This window comes from Heterocephalus glaber, unplaced genomic scaffold, assembly GCF_053883595.1.
Source record: "Heterocephalus glaber isolate CG9 unplaced genomic scaffold, H.glaber_assembly_v1.0 deba00001608, whole genome shotgun sequence".
NCBI classification, from domain to species: Eukaryota; Metazoa; Chordata; class Mammalia; order Rodentia; family Bathyergidae; genus Heterocephalus; species Heterocephalus glaber.
This window is the reverse complement of record NW_028258379.1, coordinates 13,290,964-13,317,858: the sequence shown is the minus strand read 5'-3', so window position 1 is coordinate 13,317,858 and position 26,895 is coordinate 13,290,964. Positions and strand designations below refer to the sequence as shown.

At 42.9% G+C, this 26,895-nt stretch overlaps 1 protein-coding gene across 2 annotated transcripts in view; it reads left to right on the top strand.

Moving 5' to 3' along the window:
- Positions 1-251: 251 nt before the first annotated feature.
- Dpf3 (double PHD fingers 3) overlaps positions 252-26,895 on the top strand; it is a 257,440-nt gene continuing 230,796 nt past the window's right edge. For both annotated transcript variants that reach the window (XR_001182647.3, XM_087195354.1), the window contains exon 1: positions 252-352. Coding sequence is in view for 1 of the 2 variants with exons in the window: in XM_087195354.1 (XP_087051480.1) it covers positions 321-352 (32 nt within the window). In the remaining variant the exon portion in view is untranslated. The remainder of the gene's footprint in view (positions 353-26,895) is intronic.

Genomic DNA, 26,895 nt, shown 5'->3' with positions numbered 1-26,895 from the left:
CAGTTATTTAGAAAAGTAGGGACTGAAACCAAGCTAGAAGGCTCTCCCATGCTTTTCCACTTGTCCCAATCGGAAAAAGAGCTGCTACCGCGGTACTGCCTCTTTAAGACCTGCTGGCTGTCGGGCTCTACAAAAGGGAGTGACCTCTGGGCTTTGACAGCTCCCCTAATAACTACCACCGCACAGGCCCCGCCCACCTGGCGACCAGCCGCGCCGATTGGTCGGCGGGCCGGTATCCCGTGCTCTGATTGGCTTGCCGCTTCCCCTGAGCGAACCTTTAGAACTCTGAGACAGACAATATTCTGTTACATTGTAGCAAAATGGCGACTGTCATTCACAACCCCCTGAAAGCGTAAGTAAGACTAAAAAATGTACATCTTCCGCGTGGTTTCAATATGAAAAAAAAGGCGCCTTCTGCGTGCGGAGCGCTGTCTATGCATGGCGCTTGCAGGCGCCTCCAGCTGCGGCGGGGCTTCTCTCTTTTCTTTCTGCTCTTACTTCTTCATCTTTTTTTTCTCCTAGCGCGCAGAAATGTCAGGAGATGCAATTAACAAAAAGAAAATTGTTACATTTGTGTTCTGCTTAATTGGCTGACCAAGACAGAAGCAGAGAGGGAGAGGGAAAGAGAGACAGAGAGAGAGATTATCAGCAGGGTAGCCGGGCGCTCCTGCGCTCTAGTAGGGGGGTCTTGGGCAGCTCGGGGACCACGGTCCCCGGAGTCCCCTGCCTAGTGGCGCGCAGGGGGCGGCCGAGCGGGGCCGCAGCTCCGGGCAGCGGCCGCCTCGGTGCACTTGGCTGAGCCCTGCGCCCCTGGAGGCCGGAGCCCCCACCCGGGGATTCGGCATGCCGCGGCGAGCGGACCGACCGCGGCGGCTCCGGAGTTTGCAAGGCGCTCTCCGCCTTCTGATCTCTCATGGGGAGTTTGTGTAAACCTTCCCGAGTTGGGAAACCGCGGGTCCCGGGAGCCCAGGTGGTTGCCCCAGGCTTTTCTGCCCCGGCAGCTCTAGATTCTGAATGCGCTCCGGGCGGTCGCCAATGTGTCTGCGTAATTATGGGCGAACTAGCTGGAGTAAATTAATGACGCGGGTTAACTTGGGGTTGCTTTGGAGGCAGGGAAGCTGCAGGTCTTATGAATGGTATTCTTGCGTCCTCTGAGTGAAGAACCGAGGCGGGCGGACAGGAGGTTTGGGCTCCCGGTCCGAGCGAGGGGCAGGTGCCTCTGGCCGCTTCGGGGAGACTTTGAGCGGACGCCCAGATCCGGGACGAGGGGGGCGGGCTGGGCGAGGACTCGCGGGGGCCAGCCCCCGGGTCCCGAAGCCAATTCCTGCCTGCCTTCCTCCTCCTTTTCATCCTGGCTTCCTTCCTTCCTTCCAGTCGGTGGAACTGTTAAGCCTCCAAGTCCGCTCGCGATCACTGAGCCAGGGGTGGCTTCGGAAAACTAATATCTCTCCAAGAGGGGTGCTGTTGGCAGGGATGTTGACAGAGGTTGGCTTCTCCGTAACGCGGCGCGACAAGGGCTCTGGGTCAGCGCCCCTTGAACGAGGACCTCCCTGCCGGGATGAAAGCTCAGGCGAGGAGAGGAGGAGGTGCAGATGGGCGTTTCGTGCGGAATTCTCATCGGTGTGTGGCGTTGGTCAACCTGGTTCTTTTAACTCTGTGCATCCACGTCCTAGCCCCGGGCTCCTCTTGGAGTTGAAAACCAGGCTCGCAGCGGGCGGCTGCAGGGCTGGGGCGCGCGCGCGCGGGGGGGGTTGTTCCTCAAGCAAAGGAACGCTCAGGGACGTTCGATTATGTTTGCACCATCTTATCTCCCAACAGCAATAAGGAACAGGGGTACGGATTATATATTGCCGTTAAGAGGACACTGTGTGTGTCGGGGGGGCGGGGCGGGCGGAGAGAACGCTGGAAGCTGAGGCTGATCACAGAGGAGCTCTCAGCTTCACTTCTCATTCGAAAGCCCAGATACACAGTACTGGAGCGCCACAGCGTTTCACCCAAGGGCGGGGGGGGGATGTTTCATGGCAGAATAAATGGGCGTAACTTCTCTGTATCCTCGCTCAGGGTCGCTCGCGCTCACACACCGCTGATGATGTGAGTTTCTACTGAACCCACAGCTGATTTGCAATTTCTCCATTTCCAGTTGAAATCATATAGCTGGGCTAATGCCACCTGGTAATCTCAAGTTAAAGAGGTCTATTTCGCTTGTGCGCTGGGCTTCCTGCTGGGAAAGCCGTACCCTTGTTACTCCGCAGCCGGCTTACGCGCGGGCGGTCTCAATATCTCCAGGCTTCAGGGATCCCCGATCGTTACACTTTTTTTTTTTTTTCCGGACCACAGAAGCGTGCGTGTTTGGGAAGGTGGAGGAAGGGATAGAGAAGCGAGAAGAAGGTGGCCAAATCTTGGGTGGCCAGTGGAAGTAGTTCTGAATTACAGTACTTGTACTTTATATAATTAGAAACAGTAGTGATGGGATGTAATTGTGATTTGTGTTGGCAGACACACACACACACCCCGCCTGTCTTTTTTAGGTGGGAGTTGAGTGGTCATTTATAATTAGCCTCTCCTTTTTGGATCCCAACCCTTTTCCCAGGGGGTGAGTGGTGTAAACAATAACCCCAATCAGCAGATCTTCTTGAGCCCGGGACTGTTTTTAAACTCCTCACGCTGGAGCACACACGTTGTTATTGGGAGACCGACACCATCGGCCTTTACATATTTTGAAAACAACTTGTTTAATAAAACATCTTATATATTTCTTTTGTTTTTAGAAGTTGCTGATCAGGAAACAAAACACACATAAATAAATTATGCATGGGGTAAATTAGAACAAAGCACGAGACACTTCAAGCCAGGGACGGATGGGGGGGGGGAGCGGGGAGAATGGTTTGGAGAGCTATGTTTTTATCCTTATGTGTCCTTCCTGACAATGAAACGGAGCTCAACGACATTAGCATTTTCTCTGTGTGCGTTCTGAGTCTCTTTCCCCCTCTTAAAAAAAAAAAAAAAAAAAAAAAAAAAAAGCCAACAGCACGGACGCCCCCTACAGAAACTGGTCACACAAAGGTTTCCTCCAGGACTGGGGATAAAGTAGTGGTAGTCACTGTGCCTGGAAGAAGCAAGCTCAGGTTTCATGCATTACCTGTGTAGGGCTCTCCCTACTGAGTATGGACTATTTTTCATTATACTAGCTTTTTCCATGTGAGAATTCAATAATTCAGTTAGCGGAGGGTAACTGGATGGCACAATTTGAATCTCTTTGCTTTGGGGTCTTCCTTAGATCCCAAGCTCCTGAAGTCACATCTCCTTTCTTAGCAGTTTGGCTTTCTTCCTGGCTGTCTTTGATCTCCCCTCAACTCCCTTTCTTTTTCCTCCTGGTTGTACCCTTCAGCCCCTTTCTCTCTGAAGTTGACAGCCTGGCTTCTCTCTCTGTTGCTGCCTTTAACATCTTATTACTGCCCAACAGGGTGTTAGAGGCAGAAACAGGAGCCGCCCGGACTGATCAGATCAGAAAGGGGACACGGCAGGTGGCCCCACAAGCAAGCAGACACATCTGGACAAATAGAATTTAAAAGCTCTGTTGGACATGTATGATGTGCAAATGCATATTACGCATTATTTAATTTAGGAGCTACATCGTGTGAGTGAAGATGTGTGACAGGCATCTCCATTTCTTACACGAGCAAGTACATGTAGTGAAATGAACACATGTAGGTAACATAAATATGAATTTGATAAAGGTCTGTGTGTAAATTAGACAACATGTATTCTGGTTGAATTCTACAGATTTTAATGGTTTTAATATAAGTTCTAAACTTAATATTTTGGCTTAAGTAAATCATCTTCTCCCCACACTGCAAGCAGCACTTTAAACAACTTATTCTTTCAGTAAGTTATCAAAACCATGGCTTGTGTGCACTTAACTGGGAATGTCTGCCACCTTCTGCCAGACTTGATTATGCACATATGTATCTATTATTATAACTGTCTGCTTAGAAAAGAATAACTATTATCATTATTTAATTATTCCAGATAAACTGATAGGGCATTACCTCAAATTAAATGTTTATTTATAAAGAATGAGACAAGTAAGCTATTTGGTCATTCTTATATCTGTAAGCACACACATAATTGTATCAAAACGTTCTTTTGTAAAAAGTTACTCTTGGGGGATTGGTAACTATCTCTGTCATTAAGGAGACAACTCAGAGAAGTAAATATATTTACTTAGGTAAGGTCAAACAGTAGGTCATGTGTATAGATGGACTTTAAATCTTCATCTCTCCATCCATGCTGTGATCTGGATACAGTGTATTCTAATCTAAAGTGATTTTTGTGCATGTGAAAGTTAGAAGCCAGTCCTCAGTCTTGTGTGACAGCCAGTTTAGCTATCACAGAAGAAGGGGTAGGGGCCACATTCCTGGTCCTAATCTCCTCTTGACTATTTCTGCTGGGGTGGGGCTTGTGGGTAGGTAACTAAGTGGAGACCAGTGGAGTTGAGACTTTGTGAATTTGCAGCCTTTTATGGACATTACTTAGCCCTTTATGAAAAAAGACCCTGAGACATGGTAAGCCAACAGATAACAAAGAACAACCTCTATTTGCTTTGGTTGCCACTGTAAAAAAGTTCTAAATTTTCCAAACTTCATTAGCACACGTTATTTTTTGGTGAATGTCTGATTTCAATGAGATACCTGTAAAGGAGATTAATTTCTGGCAGAACCCAAGTGGAGGTATCGTCCTAGGATAAACCTCTGAAAATAGCCTGGCCTGCCAACTTCATGGGGGATACCTCAGGTTGTCAGTGGACTCAGGAAGTACTCAGAACCACACGGTGGGCTGGAATTCAGGGGCAAGTTAGTTGGAGATTTCTTATCCTCCTCTGACTTTTTGGAATCATGCAGGTAGCTGGAATTTGGATACATTTAAGAAAGATCATAATGTCTAAAACTGTTTCAGAGCCATCTTCTCAGTGCAATGCAAAAAATAAAATGCCATGGTCATGTTTTGTTCACACACAGGAAAAAGAGTAGAAACTGAGGGTGATGTTTTATTTTTTAAAGTTCTGTCATGCTGATTGTAGTGGTGGTGGTGTTTGGGTCATAAAATGGCACAGAATCCAGGCCTGGTTTATTATCCCAACCTCTGCAAAGTAACTTTTGTGGTTTTTGAATGTTTTGAAAGTCACTAGAAGACAGAAATGTAGCCAAATGTGGCAAACCTCTTAGCCAAAAAAAAAAAAAAAAAAAATCCCACAACCACTAAAATATTTTTTTACCCAGCCACATTTTTCCATCAGAAGTCTTATATAAGCATGGCCCTAGTTTTAAATAGTCTTTAAGTATGAAGATATTTAACAAGGAAAGATAAAGAGTGGCCTGGGGTGGGGTGGGGAGGGAGACAGGATAGATGAGTGGATAAAAGCACTGTGTGGTCTGGAACTCTGAAAAGATGATTGTTTAACTGCAAAAGAGACAAGTTTTGTAGTAGTGTGAGTGACTGTGGAGAGACGAGGTACTGTGGTGATTTTGTGGTTTGTTTTTCTTATTGGTCCAGTTACTGGTGTTTCACAGTCTGTCAAACCATATGGATGAATGGAGCTAGCATCGTAAAACTGTCACCAAGGGAAGGTTTTTGAAGCCTGTGATTTGCATTAGAGTTTCAAAAGCAGTGGTTAGGAAGTGTTAGTGGGGGTAGGGGTGGGAAAGGAGAACCAGAATGTGGAGAATTTCTAGGTTGTGTGTTTGTGAATAGTAGTAGGAGGGTAGTAGAAGGAAAGAGGGAAGCTTGAGGAGGTTAACATTCAGGGACTATGTGCAGAAGCAGGGAGGAGCAATGGGATTAGGCTCAGAACTCCTAATAATGGGGTTCAAATAGCCCACGTTGAGTCCTTCACCACTCAAGCCTCCATCCTGAGCCTGGGGAACAATAATGACACATGTCTAATCCCCCTTTCCCCCCTCTCCTCTCTCCTTGAATCCAGACTGTGGTCATCTCAGATTGCTGTGAAATGATGAGCTTTGTTGTTATTCACTTTGAAAATCTGCTGTTTGTATTATTTGCAATTGAAAACTCTACTAGAAAGTTTTCCTGTCCTCAGACTTTCACCTGCCACTGGCATAGCCCTACCTCAAACTCTCCCCCTTCCTGATTCATTTCTCATCAGCAGCTGTTCTTTTGTAGCTTTGGAGACTCTGGAGTACTGGAAGAGAAAAAGCTCAGGGAGGAGAATCCAGAATCTTAGGCTCTGCTCCTAGCCCTACAACAAACTAGCTCTGTGCTCTTGAACACTTAACTTCCCCATTTCATATTCCTTGTCTTTAAGACAAAGAGGATGTTCCTTGATTGCCAAAATTTTATTCAAGTCAAAAACCTCCTGGTTCTCACTCTGTAGTTGATTAGGACAAAGATGACAGTTAGTGGCCAGAATTGTGATTTATTCTTGTCTTTAAAGTGTGGCTATCAAAAAAAGTCCAAAGACTGGGAGACTCTTCTGTAGTTTCATCCTTTCTGGTCCAGTCTTGCCACATGGTGGTCCCACTAGGGGTTCTGACCCAGGTAGAGCTTCCTATCCCTCTCAGGGCCTCAGGCTGAGGACCAAGTGGCAGCTGTTTATGATGTGGTCTTTCCCTCTGATTCTTCCTTTCAAGTGCTTTTTTTCTCATTAGCACCACAACCAGAGAGCAGAAAGAGGAGCTGGAAGGCCAATTGGCTTATTTTGATATTTAAATGCACTCAGATAATTTTTTAGGTTGTGAAAAAGACTGGAATTATTGAGGACAGTTTCCTTTTTCCTCTCTTCCTCCTCTCTTTCCTCCTACTCTTTCTCCTTCAAGTTTGGGTGAATAGGGGTGTAGCTCAGTGATAGAACATTTGCTTGCTTAACATATGAGGCCTTACATTTGATCCCCAACACTGGGAGTGGGGGTGGAGGGCAGGTTTGGAGGGAGAAGAGGAAGAAAGCCTGTAGCCAATCCTCTGGATTTCATTTATCCACAGTCCCTCTGGCTTCCTCTACACTGGCACCCATCCCAATTGACATGGAAACAAAGAGATTTCCTTTCTATTTGGGCAGTTTCAGGAACCTGGCTGACCTGCAGTGAACTGAAACTAGTGGACCTGTACTGATGTCTCATTGAGCTTCTTCTCTAGTGTATCCTGTGTTACTGCTGAGGAAATGGAGAGGCCTGGCAGATACACAGGGCTGGCCTGTACCTGGTGGACATCAGCAGTGTCCAGATGGAAATTCACTACCTTGCCTTTATTGATAATGTCTCTAGAACATTCTGGATTCAACTGAGGAATGTTTTCTTTGATTGAAAACTCCCTTGGTGATTTTCTAAAAGCCTAAGGAAGAAGTTGCAAAATCATCAGAGAATGCACAAGAGCTAGTGTGTAAATTCAGAGCCTTAAACCAAAAGAACAAATTAAAATCACACTCATCTCCAGCAGAGGAATCCACTTCATTTAAAAAAAATGTGGTAAGATATGCATAACATAAAACATACCATTTTAGCTATTTTAAAGTGTGCAATTCAGTGCTACTAAATATTTATAATGTCACACAGCCATCACTACTATCCATTTCTCAAACGTTTTCATCATTTCAAACAAACTCTGTATATACTCTTTAAACAATAACGTCTTGTATCACTCCTTGGCCTTTTGGCTAAGATCAAGTGTAACAATAACGTCTTGGGCTGAGGGAATAATTTAGTGGTAGAGTGAGGGCTTAGCTTAGTGTGTGTAAGGCTGTGGGTTTTGTCCCCAGAACCCCCCCTCCAAAAAAAAAAGCAAGCAAACAACCCCAAACTTCCCCAATTTCTTCATCTCTCAGCCCCTAGTAAACACCATTTTGCTCTCTGTCCCCATTACACAGAATTTTTGGTTTTGTGTCTGTCTTATTTCACGTGTCACAATATTTTCCAGGGTCATCCTTGTAGTATGTATCAGAACTTCATTCCTTTTTATGGCCATTGTATGTATATACCACATTTTGTTTATCCATTTGTTAATGGACACTTGGGTTTGGACATTTTGGCTATTGTGAATAAAGCTGTTATGGACATTGGTGGGCAAGTGTCTGTTTGAGTCTTGTTTTCAATTTTTTTGGGTAGATGCCTAAATTCCCTTCATTTTGGGCTCTTTAAAATTTACAGGCTACATTTCTAGATACTATGGGAAGTTTCTACCTTAAAATGAAAATAATACTATTAGTACAGTATTATAGAATTCAATTTCTTCAACGGCTCCATAGAAATGCCACTGTTTTTTTTTTTTTTTTGGGGTGGGGAGGATAAATGCACAAAAAACTGGGAACCCAAGGACTCACTTCTTCTATCTCCAGCTACAAGAATTGCTTTTGCCCTGTACCTACATGAGCCCCCTGCTGTGAGGGCAAGAACTTTCTGGGGCAGGGGAAGGTGAGAGTATCTAAGGTTCAGGCTGCGGCGTGCCAGGGGCTGAACAGTGGAAGTTGTCTGGTGAGGATTGGAGTGAAGGTTCCCTAGCCAGATGGAGGTGTGTTGCCTGGCAACAGGGGGAGGGAGGGGCACCGGGGAGGGGCCCACAGCTAGAGTCGAGACTGAGTCAGGCCTGTCTTTTCCTGTAATGGGGAGGGCCTGCATTTCCTTTCTCCTGCCTGACCTGCCCCAGCCTTGCTTATCCCACAAGGGCCCAAGTGATAGAAACACAAAAATATTTCAGCAACGGAACCTATAAATGTGAGATGTTACTGGGAGAACTGAGTTTTCTGTAGCTGACTGAGTGAGGCCCTCTTAGAGAGTCAATGATACCTAATTCATTAAACATTATTTTAAAGATTAAAACAAACATAAATGAAATGTTTTTGGCATAACATATCACGACTAATTGTTGTTTCTCAGGGAGCACAAAGCTTTACTCATCCAGACATATGTCAATAGCTCTGGGGTCTCAGTGGGATATTTTCATTGTCTGGGTTTGAAATAGGTGAGAAGACGAGCTCAAGGGAAACCATTGTTTTATTGCCCATTGTCAGCCCTGAGCTGAGTCTATCCACAAAATCAGCCTGGAGTACTTTCCTGGGAATTTGGGCTTGCACCTGCAGCCAGGCTCTGGCTCCGCCTCCCATCCAGATGACCAAGGGAGAGAGAAGGGGAGATGGTGAAGTGGGGATTGGATCTGTTAGTGAACAAGGAGGGCGAGCTGTTGATATAGGCCAGGGGCAAGAATGTATTCTTTGTAGAAAAGCAGACTCTGGAGTGCATCAGTGGGGAGCACAGACCTCAGAACCACCACGTATGTCTTGGTTGCCAGGCTTGGAAATGCTTTGATTTGATCTTGCTGCAAAGTTATAAGGTAATGCTACAACATTACTTTATAAAAGCAAATTAAACAAAGAAAAAGTCATCCTTTCTCATTATTCTCAACCATCAACCCTCCACAAGTCATGTCTTTGTTTGCTCCTATTGGGCCTGACAAGAATGGTTCCACCTGCTTTGAAACATTCTCCATGGAGTCCTGGCCAACCTTGATTGCCAACCCAACTTTCAGAATCAGGGAGTATAGGAACTTCCTTCTCTGTGCTAGGGGAGCTTCCACTCCCTGATAAGCCTCTGGTCTGTCTCTTTCTTCTTCTCTAGACCCTTGCTCTCTGGCAGAGCAAAGTAAGTGCTTGTAAACTGGAAGCCTGACTTCTCCCCTAGGCCTCTCCTAGGGAAACCACTGTCAGGAGGGGTTGGGGAGGGGGAGGTGTTCTGGTGCTGGAGCCTGGGGAGGGCAGGGTGGATGGGCAGTGGGAGTGGAGAGAATATATTCTCTCCTGCTAATTATTTTCCCTGAGGACTTAGCCAATGCAGAACCATCTATTATTGTGGGAGCGCTCTATGGTGGTTCTGCCTGTGATGAATGCTAAGTGGAAACAAGCAAGAAAAATTAACAGGCGGCTGCTTCTGTCCACCTAATTAAAATGCATATCCAAATGCATAATTCCTTATGTTTCCCCATGCACACACTCCCCTTCCAATCCCAGTTCCATGGAGGAGAAAAAACACTTTCCCCCCAATCATTTCTCTTGATTATATTTTCATCAGCAAGAGCTGAGGGTTTCCCCTTAGAATCAAGAAGGGCCCACTATTCTCACACCACTAAACATAACTGTTTTTGTTTTTTTTCCCTCAGACTAGGCCCAAAATTTCTGGGCTGTTTTTGCTTAAAATAAGAAACAAAAACTTCATCTGACTGCAGAAAAAAGGAGGAAGCAAGGAAGGAAAGAAAGAAAAAAAGACGAGTTCCCGCTATTTTTGCTGGCCCTTTAGTTTTGTGTTGAAACTCTGGCTTGGATTAATGATGAGAACTTTGAAGATCTTTTCTGTCTACATTTTCTATCTCTTCCTTGTCCATTTCTTTTCCCTGATTGGCACTGCTTATTCCAGTCTCCCTAATCGCACCCCACCCCCAGCCAAGTTTTGTAGAGATTTTAGAAGACAAAGACTCATCTACCTTCACAGATCAGGTAGAGAGAAAACCCTCAAAAGCCTCTCTTTGGGGGCACTGTCAGAGATGCCCACATCATAGCCCTAAGTGCACGTTTGGAATTAATGCACAATACGTACTGTTTCATCCTTATCTGCTCTATTCATCCGCCTGATCCTTTTCTTTCTCTCTAAAGAACAACTTTATTCAGTGGTCATGAAATATTTAATAAAACATGAAACTCAAGTCACTGTGTTCAATCCACTGTGGCAGGCATCTCTGTGGCAGAAGCCCCTCCCCTGACCAGCCCACCCCCTCCCGAAGCCCCTTGTCTGCCCTGCACAGCAGCCCCAGCTGTTGATTTATCAGGGCTGGCCGGCTCAGCAGTGCATGGAGATTGCTTTTAATTAACTCTCTTCATTTTTCCCAATCTTCAGGGAGCAGCAGCCATTTAATGATTTTAATATTTTATCTGGATTTATATCCGCCTTATTTGTTGTTTGACTTCCGCGTTTGTTCTTCCCAAGTTGCTTCCAGACTGATATATTTACTTGCCCCCTCCTGCCCTTGAGGCCTTTCTAGGGAAGAAATGATAGATTCCAAAGGAGTGAGTCTTCCCAAGCTTCCCTGCTAGCCCAGCGTTGGGCTGTATGATGGTTTGGATTGGAAACTTTTTGTCTTAGGAAACTCATTCTCACCTGATTCTTAGTGGAAGGAGTTTCTGAGCTTTTCACTTAAAAAAAAAAAATCTGAGTTTTAGAGAGGGTTCTTCACCTCTTTTGAGCTTTCTGCTGCCAAAGAAGGGAGCTGCTTTGGAGAGTTGGTTAAAAACTGGCCCTGGGGTTTCCTTTTAGTTGTAGTTTGAAGTCTGTCATCCTGTCAACCCTAGCTCTACATAGTTCAGTGGTTTTTATTTTTATGAGGGAGAAGATCTTGCAGTGTTGCCCAGGCTGGTCTTGAACTCCTGGGCTCAAGGTATTTTTCTGCCTCAGCCTCTTGAGGAGGCTATAGGTGTGCCAATGTATCCAGCACAGTAGGAGTTCTGATGTAGGATGACAGCTTCAGACCAGGGCTGGATATGGGGTCAGCCAAGCCTTCATACCACTTGTGCACATCTTTTTTTCTCTTTTTGGTACCGGGCCTCGAACTTGGGACCAGGCCTCGAACTTGGGACCTTGCCCTTGAGAGGCAGGCGGTGGAACCACTGAGCTAAATTCCGGCCCCTATCTTTTTTTTTTGAAGCAAAAAATTTATTGGTACATTTTAGATATATATAATGTTCACATTCATAATAGGGAATTTTTACCTGTACATGATATATCTATCTTGCTTTTTTTTTTCCATCCCCCCCTTGACCCTTCTTCTCTTTGCAAAAGCTTTGTTTCTGTTTTTTCCTTCTATTCTCTCTTTTTTCTTGCCTCTTCTTTCCTTTCCTCCTCCCCCTTCTCGTGTTCCCCTTTTAATTTGAACATTTTCTTCCCATTTCCCAATATTATACATTTTGGTCCGGGGACCGAACTCAGGACCTTGCGCTTTCGAGGCAGGCACAGTGCCACTGAGCTAAATCCCGGCCCTTCTACTTTTGATTTCTCACATCAGAGAAACAGTACAGTGTTTAAACATGTGCGTCTGATTTATTTCACTTAAGAGTATTGTCTCAGGGCTGGGAATTTAGCTCAGTGGTTTTGCCGCCTGCCTCGCAAGCGCAAGGTCCCGAGTTCGATCCCTAGTACCAAAACCAAAAATCCCCCAAAAACAAGAGAATATCTCAAGGTGCATCCACTTTGCTAGAAATGTCATGAGCTTATCCTTCTTTATGGTGCAGTATTGCTCCATTGTATAAAAAAAACACATCTTCTTTGTCCATTCATCAGTTGATGGGCATTTGGGCTGTTTCTAAGATTTGGTTATTACAAACTGTGCCGCAATAAACATGGGTGTGTATATATCACTGTGGTATGATGCTTTTAATTCTGTTGGGAAGATACAAAGAAGGGGAATAGCTGGATTGAATGGAACCTCTAGTTTTAGTTTTTTGAAGAATCTCCACACTGATTTCCACAGTGGTTGCACCAGTTTACACTCCCACCAACAGTGGAGAAAAGTTTCTTTTTCCTCACAGCTGCACCAGCATTTGTTATTGGTTGATTCCTTTTCCTTTTGTTACCAGGGATCATCAAACTCGGGACTTTGAGCTTTCGAGGCAGGTGCTAGAACCACTGAGCTAAATCTCTGGCCCGGTTGATTTCTTTTTTTTCTTTTTCTTTTTGTGTTTTGATTTCTTGATAATAGCCATTCCTTCTGGAGTGAGATGAAATCTCAGCATTGTTTTAATTTGCATCTCTCGATGACTAGCGATGTTGAACATTTTTTCATGTATTTATTTGCTGTTTTGAATTCTTCATCTGAGAAGTATCTATTCATTTCAGATTCCTCTTTTTGGATAGGATCTTTAAAATTGAGGGGTCTGATTTTTTTGAGTTCTTTATATATTCTAGGTATTAGTCTTTTGTCTGAGGAAAAGCTGGCAGAGTTTTTTTTTCCCACATTGTGGGTTGTCTCTTCACTCTGTCCGTGGTTTCTTTTGCTGTGTAAAAGCTTTTTTTTTTGTACCGGGGATCAAACTCAGGTCCTTGCACTTGTGAGGCAGGTGGCAGAACCACTGAGCTAAATCCCCGGCCAAAATCTTTCTAATAAGATGAGTTCCCAGTTGTTGATTCTTTGTAGTATTTCTCATGCTGACTGGGTTTTGTTCATGAAGTCTTTGCCTACTTCTATGTCCTCAAGTGTTCTTCTTATTCTCTCTTCCAGCAGATTTAGTGTTTCTGTTTTAACCTTTAGATCTTTGATCCATTTTGATTTTAGTTTAGTGCATAGTGAAAAATATGTATCTAGTTTTAGTTTTCTGCATGTGGTTAGGCAGTTTTTCCAGCAACATTTATTAAAGAGGCTCTCTTTCTTCCAGTGAAAGTGTTTGGCTCCCTTGTCAAAGATAAGATGGCTGAGTATGTTTGGAGTTGTGCATCTTCTAATCTGTTCCATTGATTCTTTGGTCTGTTTTTTTTTTGCCAGTACCATGGTGTTTTTATCACAGTAGCTTTGTAGTATAATTTCAAATTAGGGATTGTGATGCCCCTGCCTTGCCTTTGTTGCCCAGAATTGCTTTTGCTATTCTAGATCTCTTCTGTTTCCAAATGAATTTTAGGATTGTTTTCTCTAGTTCTGTGAGATATGCTATTGGAATTTTGATCAGGATTGCATTAAATCTGTATAACAATTTTGGAAATATGGCCATTTTCACTATATTGGTTCTCCCTACCCAAGAACAAGGGATATCTTTCCATTTCCTGACATCCTCTTTGATCTCCTTTTTCAGAGTACTGTAGTTTTTCATGTAAAGATCTTTTACTTCTTTTATTTGATTAATTCCTAGGTCTTTCATTTTTTTGAATGCTATTGTGAAAGGTTTTGTTTCCCTAATTTCTCTCTTGGTGAGCTTGTTATTCGTGTACAGTAATGTTATTGATTTTTTAATGTTGGCTTTGTATCTAGCTACACTATTGAATTTGGTTATTAAATCTAGAAGTCTTTTGGTGGAGTTTTTGAGGCCTTCTATGTAGAGTATCATGTCATTCACAAATAATGATAATTTAACTTCTTTCTTTCCTCTCCTTATTCCTTTTATTTCTTTGTCTTGTCTAATTGCTCTGGCCAGTGTTTCTGGAACTATATTGAATAAGAGTCTTGACAGAGGACATCCTTATCTTGTTCCTGATTTTAGAGTGAAAGCTTTCAGTTTTTGTCCACTTAGTATGATGTTGGCTATTGGTTTGTCATAGATAGCTTTTATTAAATTGAGATAAAGACTGTGTATTCCAATTTATTGTAAGTTTTTTTTAAAATCATGAATGGGTGTTGGACTTTGTCAAATGCTTTTTCTGCATCTATTGAGATGACCATATGGTTTTTGTGCTTGACTGTTAATATGGTGCATTACATTGATTGATTTGTATATGTTAAACCATCCCTATATTCTTGGGATAAATCCTATTTGGTCATAGTGTATAATCTTCTTGATGATTTGCTGCATTCTGTTTGCCAGTATCTTATTGAGGATTTTTGCATCTATGTTCATTAGTGGGATTGACCTGTAATTCTCTTTTCTGGTTGGATCCTTCTCTGGTTTTATCAGGGTGATGCTTCCAGGAATGAATTTGGGAGTATTGCTTCCCTTTCAATTTCATTAAAGAGTTTGAGAAGTAGTGGCATTAGGTCTTTTCTAAAGTTCTTGTAGAATTCAGCAGTGAATCCATCAGGGCCTGGGTTTTTCTTTGTTGGCAGGCTTTTAATTACATCTTTAATTTCATTGGCTGATATTAATTTATTTAGAATGTTTATATCTTCTTGATTCAGTTTTGGTGATTCATTTGTATCTAGTAATCTGTCCATTTCTTCTATGTTTTTCCATCTCATTAGAATACAGGTTCTCAAAGTAAGTATTGATGATCTTCTGGATTTCTGCAGTATCTGTTGTGATTTCACTCTTTTCATTCCTAATTGCATGGATTTGAGTCTTTCCTTTTTTTGATAAGGTTGGCTAAAGTTTTGTCAATTATATTTAATATTTCAGAAAACCAATTCTTTAGTTCATTGATTCTTTGAATTGTTTTCTTAGTCTCCATTATATTAATTTCTGCTGTAGTCTTTATAATTTTCTCCTTGCTATGAGCTCTGGGCTTGACTTGCACTTCTTTTTCTAGAAGTTTGAAGTTCAACATATTTGAGCTCACTCTGTTTTTCTGATATGAGAATTCACCACTATAAATTTTCCTTGTCTTTCATTGCTTCCTATAAGCTCCAGTATGTTTTATTGCATTATTGTTTAATTGTAAAAACTGTCTAATATCTTCTTTAATTGCATCTGTGACCCATTGGTTGTTCAGGAGGGTGCTATTTAATTTCCATGTGTTTATGAAGTTATTGTGGTTTCTTTTGCCATTGATTTCCAATTTCATTGCACTATGGTCTGATAATATGCATGGAATAATTTCAATTCCTTTGCATTTATTTAAGTATGTTCTATGAGCTAATATATGGTCTGTTTTAGAGAATATTCCATGTGCAGCTGAGAAGAATGTATATTCTGACGCTGTGGGCTGGAACACTCTGTAGACGCCTACTAAGTCCATTTGTTCACAAGTTTGGTTCAGTTCTGATATTTCTTTGCTGATTTTTTTGTCTAGTTGATCTATCTGTTTGTGATAGTGGAATATTGAGGCCCTCCAATTACAATTGTTAATGCTTATTTGATTTTTCAGATCTGTTTATATTTGTTTTATATAGTTAGGTGAGCTGGTATTTGGTACATATATATTTATGATTGCTGTCTCTTCCTCTTGGATTGTTCTCTTTACAAGGATGTAGGGACCTTCTTCATCTCTCTTAATCACTCTTAGCTTGAAATCCACTTTGTCTGCAAATAGAATAACTATCTCTTATTTTTTCTGGTTTCTTGTTACCTATTATTGGATCTTTCTTCTTGATCCATTCTGCCAGTCTGTTTCTTTTGATTAGTGAATTGAGACCATTTACATTTATGGTTATAACTGATATGTATTGACTTATCCTTGTTATGTTATTTTCCTGTTCTCGACCCCCCCCCCCCCCATTTAATTGCTTGCTTGCCTTGCCTGGTGGATTCATTCTGTTAAAGTTCATGAAGTTGTAGTCCTTGTTATCTCTTTGTAGAATGCCCTTCAGGACATTTTGGAGCGCTCGTTTGGTGGTCATGAATTGCTTCAGATGTTCTTCATCATGGAAGGATCTTATTTCTCCATTAATTTGGAAAGATAGTTTTGTGGGGTTGAAGGTTATTTTCTTTTAGGGCTAGAAATACTTCACTCCAAGCTTTCCTTGACTTGAGGGTTTGTGTTGAGAAGTCTGCTGTGGTTCTGATGGGTTTTCCTTTACAGATGATTTATTTCTTTTCTCTAATAGCTTTTATTGATTGATTGATTGATTTTTTTTGGTACCAGGGATCAAACTCAGGACCTTGCATTTGTGAGCCAGGTGTTGTGCCACTGAGGTAAATCTCTGGACCTCTAATAGCTTTTTTTTTTTTTTTTTTTTTGGTACCAGGGATCAAACTTGGGTCCTTTTGCTTGAGCAGCAGGTGTTGAAACCACTGAGCTAAATCACCAGCCCTAATAGCTTTTAATATTATGTTCTTGTGTTGAATTTCTGGAATGTTGACTATTGTGTGTTTTGGTGTAGATTTGTTTTTGTTTTTTTGGTACTGGGGATTGAACTCGGGTCCTTGCGCTTGCAAGGCAGGTGGTTGAACCACTGAGCTAAATCCCTAGCCCTGGTGTAGATTTTTTTGATCATGAGTTATTAGAGTTCTATATGTCTCACTTATCTCTATGTCAAACTCTTTTTCCCTGCTTGGAAAGTTTTCTGCCATTACTTCTGTGAACAGGTTTTTTATGTTGTTTGTACTATCTCCTGTGTTTTCATTGACTCTGATCAATCTTTTGTTACTTTTTGCATCGTTTAGCAGCTGTTGGATTTTTTTGGTGATCCCTTGCTATTTTTAAGAAATCTTTCTTTTTTCTTTCTTTCTTTTTTTTTTTTTTGGTACCAGGGATCAAACTTGGGACCTTGTGCTTGCGAGGCAGGCGATGGAACCACTGAGCTAAATCCCCAGCCCAAGAAATCTTTCTTTTCATTGCTGCTAACCACAATCTTGTCTTCTATATCTGATATTCTGTCCTAACACAGGCTCTTTCTGTTGTGTATATTTTCAATGGAATTTTTAATCTTCTGGATATCTGTTTGAATCTGTTTCATGGATTCCATTTCTTTCCTATGTTGGGCGTTCATGGTTTCCATCATTTTCTTAAGCTCCTCTATTTTTATTTTTATCTGTATCTGCTCTAGAGTCATTAACCATGTCTTTTACTATGGCCACCATCTCTGTCTGAGAAACTATTTCTGTCTTGTTTTTTTCTAGAGCCTCATTCATCTGCTTTGTTTCTTCTGCTGTTACCACTTCAGAGAGTCCAGGTGGGTGGGTTTCAAATTGTTCAACCTCATTGCTTCCTGGTTTTGTCTTTGGTGGGCTGGAAGTTTGGGCTTGCGTCTTGCTTAAGTATCTTCTCATTTTCAGTATTTATTTTAGTTGAATTCCTGGGTTGATGCTTGTAAATTGCTTATGGCAAGTAGCTTTATTGTTAGTATTTAGAACCCTTAGGAAATAACTCCTTCTCAGAGATGTCTTCCAGGTGTAGCTGGCTTTTGGGTTTTTAGTCTGTTGCAAGATCCTATCTCTTCAATTTATTGAGGATGAGAAGTTGTTGCCTATTTGGCCTACTCTGGTTCTTTGGCACTGGCCTATAGTACTGTTTATAACCCTTAGGCAATCTCAGTCTTGGCACACCAGGCAGAACAACCAATTAGAATTATGTCACCTTGGCTAAAGTAGTGCATTCAGCAACAATAATAGCATCAAAATAGCCTAGAGAATGACAGGCTGTGATAACTATTAATTTGCCACCTTTAACTGTATGCTCTAGCTTTGTGGTTATATAATGAAATTAATTAATTAATTATTTTTTTGGTACAGGGGATCGAACTTGGGACCTTGCACTTGAGAGGCAGGCTGTAGCACCACGAGCTGGATCCCCACCCTAACTAAATTTAAAACAAACCAGAAAATTGTATACAGTAAATATGCCCTCAGTATGGTGATTCTACCCTCAGGGGAGAAAATCTAAAAGAGTTTAGGGGGAAAAATAGAGAAGTAGAAGAAGAGGAAGAGATTAGAAGCAAAGGTGGAGAACAAAAGAAGATTATGCAAACTCTGGGAAAATGGTGAAGAAGACAGGAGAGAAAGAGAGAAGGAAGACATAAAAACAAGAACAGAACAGAACAACAACAACAACAAAAAGCTAGAAACAGTGTTCACATTTATATAAAAACAAGAAGAAACAAGAAAAAACAAAACAAAAACAAGAAAAAAAAGTTCACTTTAAGGCATGTCTCTGCTGTCACTGGTAGACAAAATGGGCAGACAGGGTCAAGATCTATGTTGATTAATTCCAACAAGCCAGCTGTAGATTTATGGCAGAGTAGTAGATAATCCCAGCAAGCCTGCAACTTTAGTTCTGAAGCTCAGGCTAATTTCTGGCTGTGATGCTGGAACCCATTTTGTTCAGCCTGCAACACCTTGTGTGCCTCCTGATCACTTGAACTTGGCTCCTTGACCTCCTGCTGACTTGAACTCAGTTCTACCTCACCCTGATGGAGCCAGCCCACAGCTCCTCTGAGTTCTGAGCTCAGTTTGGCCCTCTCCAAGATGGCTACTGGCCAATAGGCCTCTCCTGGGGGATATCTGAACCCAAATAACTCACTGGCCACTGCAGTCTGCTGCATACACTGCTCTATTCCACTAATGCATTTCTCTGTGGAGGCTTCTGGTGTTGCCAGTAGTCATAGTGCATCTGAAGGTTCAAGTTGCCTTTCCCATGCAGTGAGTCAGGGCTCAGGGAGAAAGTACCACTTGCTGCCTCCTTCTTTTTCATTGAAGTTACTGTCTTTACTCTCCTGTGGGCTTCAATTCTCTCTTCAGATCCTTGCTAGACCCCTCAGGCCCATTTCCCTCCTTCTTCTCATCTTCACATTGCTATATTCCAGCATCTGGACACCAATCTCAGAGAGGCTGTTTCCCTGCTGTTCATCACTCTGTCATTTTCCCAGAAGTCAATTGTGTACATATTTAAGGAACTACTGGGACCTTCTAAGTGATTACTTGAAAGAGTAGTTGTAGGTATGATCTGAATGAGGAATTGAAGAGGCACCTTATTGCCTTTTCTGCAGAGGCTGCCTGCTCCTTTCACCCTGTTTCCCTACTCCTACCTGTTTCCCAGTGGTAGACAAATGCACAACCATTGAGACACCTTCCCAGTTCCCCTTTTCTGGCCTCCTTTGTGCTGTGAAGTCCACTGTTTCTCCACACAGCCCCAGAGAGGCTTGGCATGCAGGCTTATGTGGGGCCTAGTTTTCAGAGCCAATGTGTTCACAAAATGCCCTTCCAGAATCTCAGTTTGGTGATGTGTTTTCAGGGTTACCTGTTGCTAGGCAACTGCCAACTAAAGTTTGAACCCAATTTGGGGATTGTAGTGAATTGCCCTGGGTGACTTGTCTCTACATTTAGGGACTTTGATTTGCAATATTGGCTTCGGGAATGGGAGGCTGGGAAGACAATCTCCCATGTGCTCTAGGGACATTGCCCTGGACACATCAATACACAAGATATTTGTTTTGGTGATGAAAATGGTGGTTTCTTTCCATCTCCTTACACTGACTCCTACATACATTGCTCTTTTCACTTCAGCTCTGCCATTCTTGAAAACCCACCTGTGTAGGGTACTAAGCTCCATGCAGGAGAAGCAAGAGAAAAACATGGCTTCTGCATTGAAGACTATATTCAGGCTACTCAGTTGGCCATTGAGTATTTCTTCTTCATTTTCTCATACAATCACAGACCCTGTCAAGAATCCTATGAAAGTGTGGATCACTTTCCCAGAAAAAAAGTGCATTTAGGTGTGAATCTTAGCAAATGGATTTGTGGGCTCACAGCCTTGGAAGAGTCCATTTGGGAATGCCCTGCAGATGCATGGGCTCCAGGGGAGGGCCTCATCATGAGTGATTGTGTTGGGGGAGCTTAATACAGGTAGTCTGGAAGGACAATTTGCATCCCTGCTCAAGACAACCCCTCTCAGCCTTCCCCAGCATCTTACCAAACTGCTTGTGGCTCCCATGAACAGGCAGTTTGATTGGCCCCCAGAACATCTGCCTGCTTACTCCTGACAGTTCAAGTGCCCCCTTCCCAGTGAGGCCTGCTGGCTCTTTGATAGTACTGGGCACTTCTGTTCTCCCACATACTCTTTTCTTGGCCATATAAATACATTTTTTTTTTTCCAGCACTGAGGATTGGATCCAGGGTCTTCACACTGAGCTACATCTCCAGCCCATTTATTTATTTATTTATTTATTTATTTATTTATTTAATCTCAAGACAGGGTCTGTCTAAATTATTGTCTAGGCTGGGCTTGAACTTATGATCCTCCTGCCTCAGCCTCCCAGAGTGTTGGGATTATAGGCATGTGCCACCATGCCCAGCTGAGGCATAGAAACACTTGATTGTGGTGGGTTACTGGTATAAGGCTCTGGAAGGTAAGGATAATGGCTGCCTGTGCCTTTCTCTCCCTAGGACCTAGCCTAGCAGGCATATAGGAAGTATGTGAGGAATAATTAAGAAAGAAAGCCAGCAGGCAGGCACATTGCTCTGCCCACCTAAATTTGCCTTTCAAGTTGATGTATTTCTCATTTTCTTCCTTAGTGGCAGGAGTTTGGAAAAGACAGCAGAATCCCTCTCCAAAGGTTCTTCAGTTTCAGGTATCAGGAAGCAGACACAAGTTTGCCGGCCTGGAGAAGGCACAACTGCTGGGCAGGGCGGCCTCACTCTAGTCCTTGTTCTTTGACCACTGTGTCCATGTAGATCTAAATAGCTTTCCTTCTTGCATGTTGGGAAGTGGAGACCACACTTATTTTGCTTTCTTTTGGAGACTAAGTAAATTAGGGTTTGTGAATAGCTACCAATAAACCAACCACATTTTATTGAGTGCATGCTCAGCTGTGTATGAGATTTCCTTTGGTCTTATTCATACTGGAGGACTTTTTTTGGTTTTTATGTTTGTTTATTTTTATATATGTAATTATTTTTGTGGTGCAAGGTATTAAACCCAGGACCTTGTGCATGCTAGGCAGTGCTCTCCCACAGAGCTTTATCTGCAGCAACCCCCTATTTTTTAGTTTTTAAGGTACAGAAGAACAGCAGATGTGAGTACTACAGTGCTTCAACCCAAGACTGAAATCTGGTAAGCATCTATTGTCCTATCCAGCTTTGAGGGGACTTTAGCCCAGCCACGGTTTTTGTTTTTTGGTACTAGGGATCAAGCTCAGGACCTTGTGCTTGCGAGGCAGGCAGCAGGACCACTGAGCTAAATCCCCGGCCCCCAGCCATGGTTTTTAGATATATACAGAGTCTGCCAAAAAATGTATCTACACTTCAGGAAAAGAAAAAACTCATGCAATTATTTTAATACTAAATTTATTAAGACATTATGAGATTAATACAAGTTACCTTTGGCCTGTACAATTACAAGAGGTGCTCAAAGTGGTGGCCACCGGCTTCCAGACATTTATTAATATGGCAAACCGCTGCTTGGGTAACCTTGGTCATTGAGACTGCTGCACATGCATTTTCAATTTCTTCTCTAAGGACCATCAATGTAGTAGGTTTTCTGTGATATACAATATCCTCTAGGGTCCCCCATATGAGAGTAACCCCCCAAATGAGAGTATCATCTGTTAAAAAAGCATCGTACTATTTTTCTTTTCTTGAAGTGTGTATACAGTTTTTGGTGGACTCTGTATATATATAATTTTGCAGTATTGATGCTTCGATGGGTAATAATTTTTGCTATGACCCGCTGTTCCAACAATGTCCAATGCAGAAAGCTTTACTGGACAATGAAACAAAAAAGCGTGTCCTGGGATCATGTGTGTGCCTTTGTCTCTCTTACTGAGAGAGATACTGATACATGATTATAACTTTTATATGTCTTCTTACTCCACTTCATTTTGTGTTGTGGGATACTTAGAAGGAGATGCTGCTCTGGAAAGACCTAGCTCTGTGTCAGGAGGAAGGTGAAGAGTTGAGAAGGAGAAGGATCTCAGTACTAAGTTTTAGTCCAGACCCTGGTCTGCTAGGTCTCCTTCAGTGCAGAAGCCAGAGAAAATGCTGATGTTGCACAAAACATAGGCTTTAGGAGCAGAATTATACAAAATGTTTGTCCACTCAGAAAAGTCATATTGCACGGTGCTATTGAAGGTAATGCTTCTCCCCATCCCAGTACATAATCCTTCAGCACACAGGGTACACCCAGGACAGTCCAGTTACTGGTGCTCATTTCCTTTCTGGGCAGCCATCCCAGTATTACAGATACTTATGCATATTCTGTCCTCATTTGATCTAATTACACACATCTCTGGGGGGATGGGAAACAGGTTTGGACCATTCAATTTTAGGTCAGTTATGTACAGGGTAGCAGGGATGAACACTGATCTATATAGTTCTGTGACATTTGGAAAGCTGCTATCATCCCCTGGTCCGGAGAACACCAGTGGGCATCATTTCTCATCTCAGGGTCTGGAGGTCCCAGCCACTGTCAGAGGAGGGAAGGAGCCTGGTTGGCTTGGAACTTTTTTGAGACCTAGCTACTTCTTGCTGCCCTAGGAGCAACAGGACTCTTGTTTTATTATTTTATGATCTGCCAAGCTGGGAAGGCCCCATAGTGCTGGTCTTGTTTCTGGTGATCATTTGTTGTCACTCCTTAGCTGCCTAGAGTGAGTTCAATTTTCTGAGAAATACAGAACAAAAGAAGCTCTGATCGATGGAGCAATCTGTATAATTTCCCAGAGTTGCCCCAAATGCCTGTCTCCTTTGCTATCCAGACGAACTGCTTGGGACATGTAACACTTGAGAATACCTCTGTCTCTCTCTAAATCTCATCTCCTGGTGTCTCTCCTTGGGGCTCTACTGTAGCATTTTAAAATCTCCAGGGAGAAAAAGCCCAGTGGTAACTTTTTTTTTTCCCCCCATTAAGTTTATTGGTACATTTTCAGTATAAAATACATTTACATACATCATTGGGATCTTGTACCATTGCATGAGTATCTTGGTTCTTATTTTTTTTCCCCTTCCCTGCCCTCCCTTCACCCCCTCCACCCTTCCCTATTTGCAAAGATTGTTTCCATTTTTTTCCTTTTCTCATATTTTTTCCCCTTCTTTCCTTTCCCCTACCTCTCCCACTTCCCCTGCTCCTTTAGACCTTTACATCCTATTACACAATATCAATTTTACATTTTTAGGATTAAAATATCAAGACCTAGGAGACATTACCACAGATTTTACAGAATTTAAAAGGATATAGAAAGCATATTACAAATATCTGTTTTGAAATAAATTTGACAACTTCCAAGAAGTACCTTGGAAGACAAATTAATGAAACTAACTCTGGAAGAAATATAGAATTTGAGTAGCACCTTTTTAATTTTTTTTTTCACTTTCTGTTTTTCATTTCATTTCTTAGGTCAGAGGTAAAGGCCCTCTGAGCCCTGGATAGAAGAATGATCCAGTTAATGCTTTAGTGCCAAGGTTTGCACCTTCAGCTTGGGTTTCTTTCTGACCTCTGTCCCCTTCACCTGTTCCCCATTTACATCTTTCCCCTTTCTTCTATGGACAGCATTCTTTCCAAAAAGCACTAAAGAGGGCCAGGGATATAGCTCAGTGGTTCCAGTGCCTGCCTCGCAAGCGCAAGGTCCCGAGTTCGATCCCCAGTACCAAAAAAAACAAAACACTAAAGGGACACAAAAGGGAAGTGAAAACTATCCCAGTTTTTTCCCCATGAGAGGCCTATTGGATCTTATAGGAGCTAGGGGAGGAAACAAGAAAAAAAGAGACAATTTCCACACAGTAAAGGGTGCTTCTGAGAGAAGAAACAGAGAGAGTGAGGCTTTGTGGTGGTAAATAGCCGCTCTGAATGATTGGTCCCTGCCACGCGGAGCCTGTGGAATCAGAATAGAGAACATAGATCCTGCAGTTGAGATGAGAAGGCTTCAGGGAGGGGCGGCTCTGAACAGGGTGCTGAGAGCTGGGCAGATAGAGGGTGAGGCGGGGGACTTTACACCCAAAGGGAGGTAAACGAGGGCTCCTTGGAAAGCATTTGGGTGACTCCTTAAAGGATCCCCCTTTTCCAGGTGGGAAGGAATATGAAGAGGACAGCAGAAAGGTTCATGGGGCTAGATGGGAGTGTGTGTGTGTGTGTGTGTGTGTGTGTGTGTGTGTGTGTCCCCGTCCATAAACAGAAGGTAAAAATGGGAACTTTGCTAGGGCCAGAGGGTTTGGCAGACAATTCCTGGTAAGTAGACAGACACCATGGGGGCTAGAAAGGCTGAGGGGAGGATGGTTTGGTGGCTGTCACCCTGGATCCTCCAGCAAGGAGATGGGTCACATCCAGTTGCTCCCTGTCACTGAGGGGTTAAGCTGAATCTTGGCTCCTGTTTTCCTTTGTTATATGTTCTGATACTTTCCTTGAGGGGACAAGAGTGGAGGGAAATACCACAGGACCTGAGCTGCTGTGAACCATCGGTCCTGCAGGTACTCGGCAGCCCTCTCCAGCCATGGCAGTGGGCTTGCTCTGCAGGGCCGAAATGCAGGGCAGAGCCCGATCCAAGTAGGGGTTCTAAATATCTTCTTTTCCCTCTTGCTTTAATCACCACCCTTTTTCTTTAACAGCGACAATAACCCAGACATGGTATAAATAAAATACAGTAGACAAATCCAATGCAGGGAGGCACACACAATGTTGACTCTGAAGCTCTGAGCCTGGTGTCCCAAGGATTAGTTTTAGGGTTCAGATGGGAAAGAGTGAAATGACAGGAGCCTAAGAGAGTGGATTTCCTCCTGGGGCGCTGAAGGTTTATTATGGGAGTGGTGCTTTCCTTCACCCATCCAGGCACACAGGCACCCCTTGGTGGAAGCTGGTGTTGTGCAAACCCTCAGGTGCCTTGGAGCCTGGCAGCCTTCATAAGCTCCGACTCCCCATCCAGGGAGCAGCTACTGTGTAACTGTGGCTTGCGAGTGGGCTCAGGACCTGGAGTCTGGGTTCAGACCCAAATGCTATGACTTTGGGAAGGATTTGTAACCTCTGTACCTCAGTTTCCTCATGGAGATGATAGTTTCTACCTTTATAGAGTTGACAGAGTTAAAGAAGTAGTAAAGCCCTTAGAAGGGTTGGCACATATTACTCTCTCTGTAGAGGCTTGGAGCAGCCCTGTTTCCCCCTCTGTAAGATAAAGATTTAGTAATTGGCTTTTCCCCCACATCAGCACCTTAAGGAAAATGAGATAATAAGTAGGAAACATTCTGTTTTTTTGAAGAAGTTCTAGAAATATATAATATGGCATTATTTATATGTTTCAGAAGAAAATTCTAGAAATATAATAATAATATGGCACTATTATTATTAATTCTTTTTACTCAGAACAATTGTTCTAGAAGAGACTTTGAGAAAGATTCATCTATAGAATGCTTGGTCTGGGAGATGATTATTAGACACTATTTATTTTTAATTCTTTATTTTTAAAAACAATTTCTCAAATCCTTATTCTGAGGTCTTGATATTTTCTATTTTAAAGAGACTGTTAGGAATGTGAACACTATGAGTTTTTCTCTTTTTGTGTTTTGGAACCGGGAATTGAACCCAGGATCTTTGCATTGAACTACATCCCCAGCACTTTTTATATATTTATTTTAAATTTGGAAACAGAGTCTCACTAAGTCACTAAGTTACACAGTCTGGACTTGAATTTGCAGTCCTCCTGCCTCAGCCTCCCAGAATTCTGGGATTACAAGCATGTACTGCCATGCCTGGTTTACACACTATTTAATTGGTGCCAATGTTGGGTCCTTCTAAAGGACAGGGATTTCACAGATGCCGCCAATGCAGACACAGGAACACAGCCCACAGAGGAAGTGGTGCTGCTCCTGCACTGGGGTCCTGGCTTCTGCTTTCAAGCACTGCTACCTCCTCTGTGGGGGATGAACGCTCCCGTATGGGTGAGCTCTGCCCTCCTCTCCCAGCTATTGAGGGTTTAAAAGTCCCTCAGGCCACACTTCATTGTCAGGGTGGTAGGGGACAGCCTGAGCACCTTGCTCATCTGCAACCCTCCCTTGTGGGCTGGGGTGTGTGGACAAGTTCCTGGAACACAGTTCTGGTAGGCAGGGCTCTGTGCTTGACAAGCTGGCATTCCAAACTCCAGATCTTCCAAACACCAGACCCCTCTGTTATTTTTAACTGTCCAAAGTTTTCTCCACGTGGTGTAATTGATGGACTCAATAGCCTGGTCAGAGAATCCAAACCTCAGCTTGTTTTACATCCCTTGAATGGGCATGTGTCTGATAACCCAGCAGAAAGACACCCTCTTTTCTGAATCAACTCTTCTAAATCTTTCTGCCTGCCCTACCCCCACTCATCTCCAGGGAAAGAATGAGCTCAAAGATAACCTGAGCTCCCTGTCTCGGTGGCTCCAGATAGAGGGAGGACGATCACAGCTGCCTGTGACCTTCTCTTCTCCACCTCTCTCTTGGAGTCTGATAGTGAGGGACAAAGCTGCATTTTCAGAGAGAGAGAAAAGGAAGGATATCGAGAAGGTTGGCACACACACTCTCTCTCTTCTGGCCTTCTTTAGTTCCCTCATTTCCAGGAGGCAAGCCACTTTCTCATGGTTCTCTGGGGACAGTTCCCAAAAGATGCT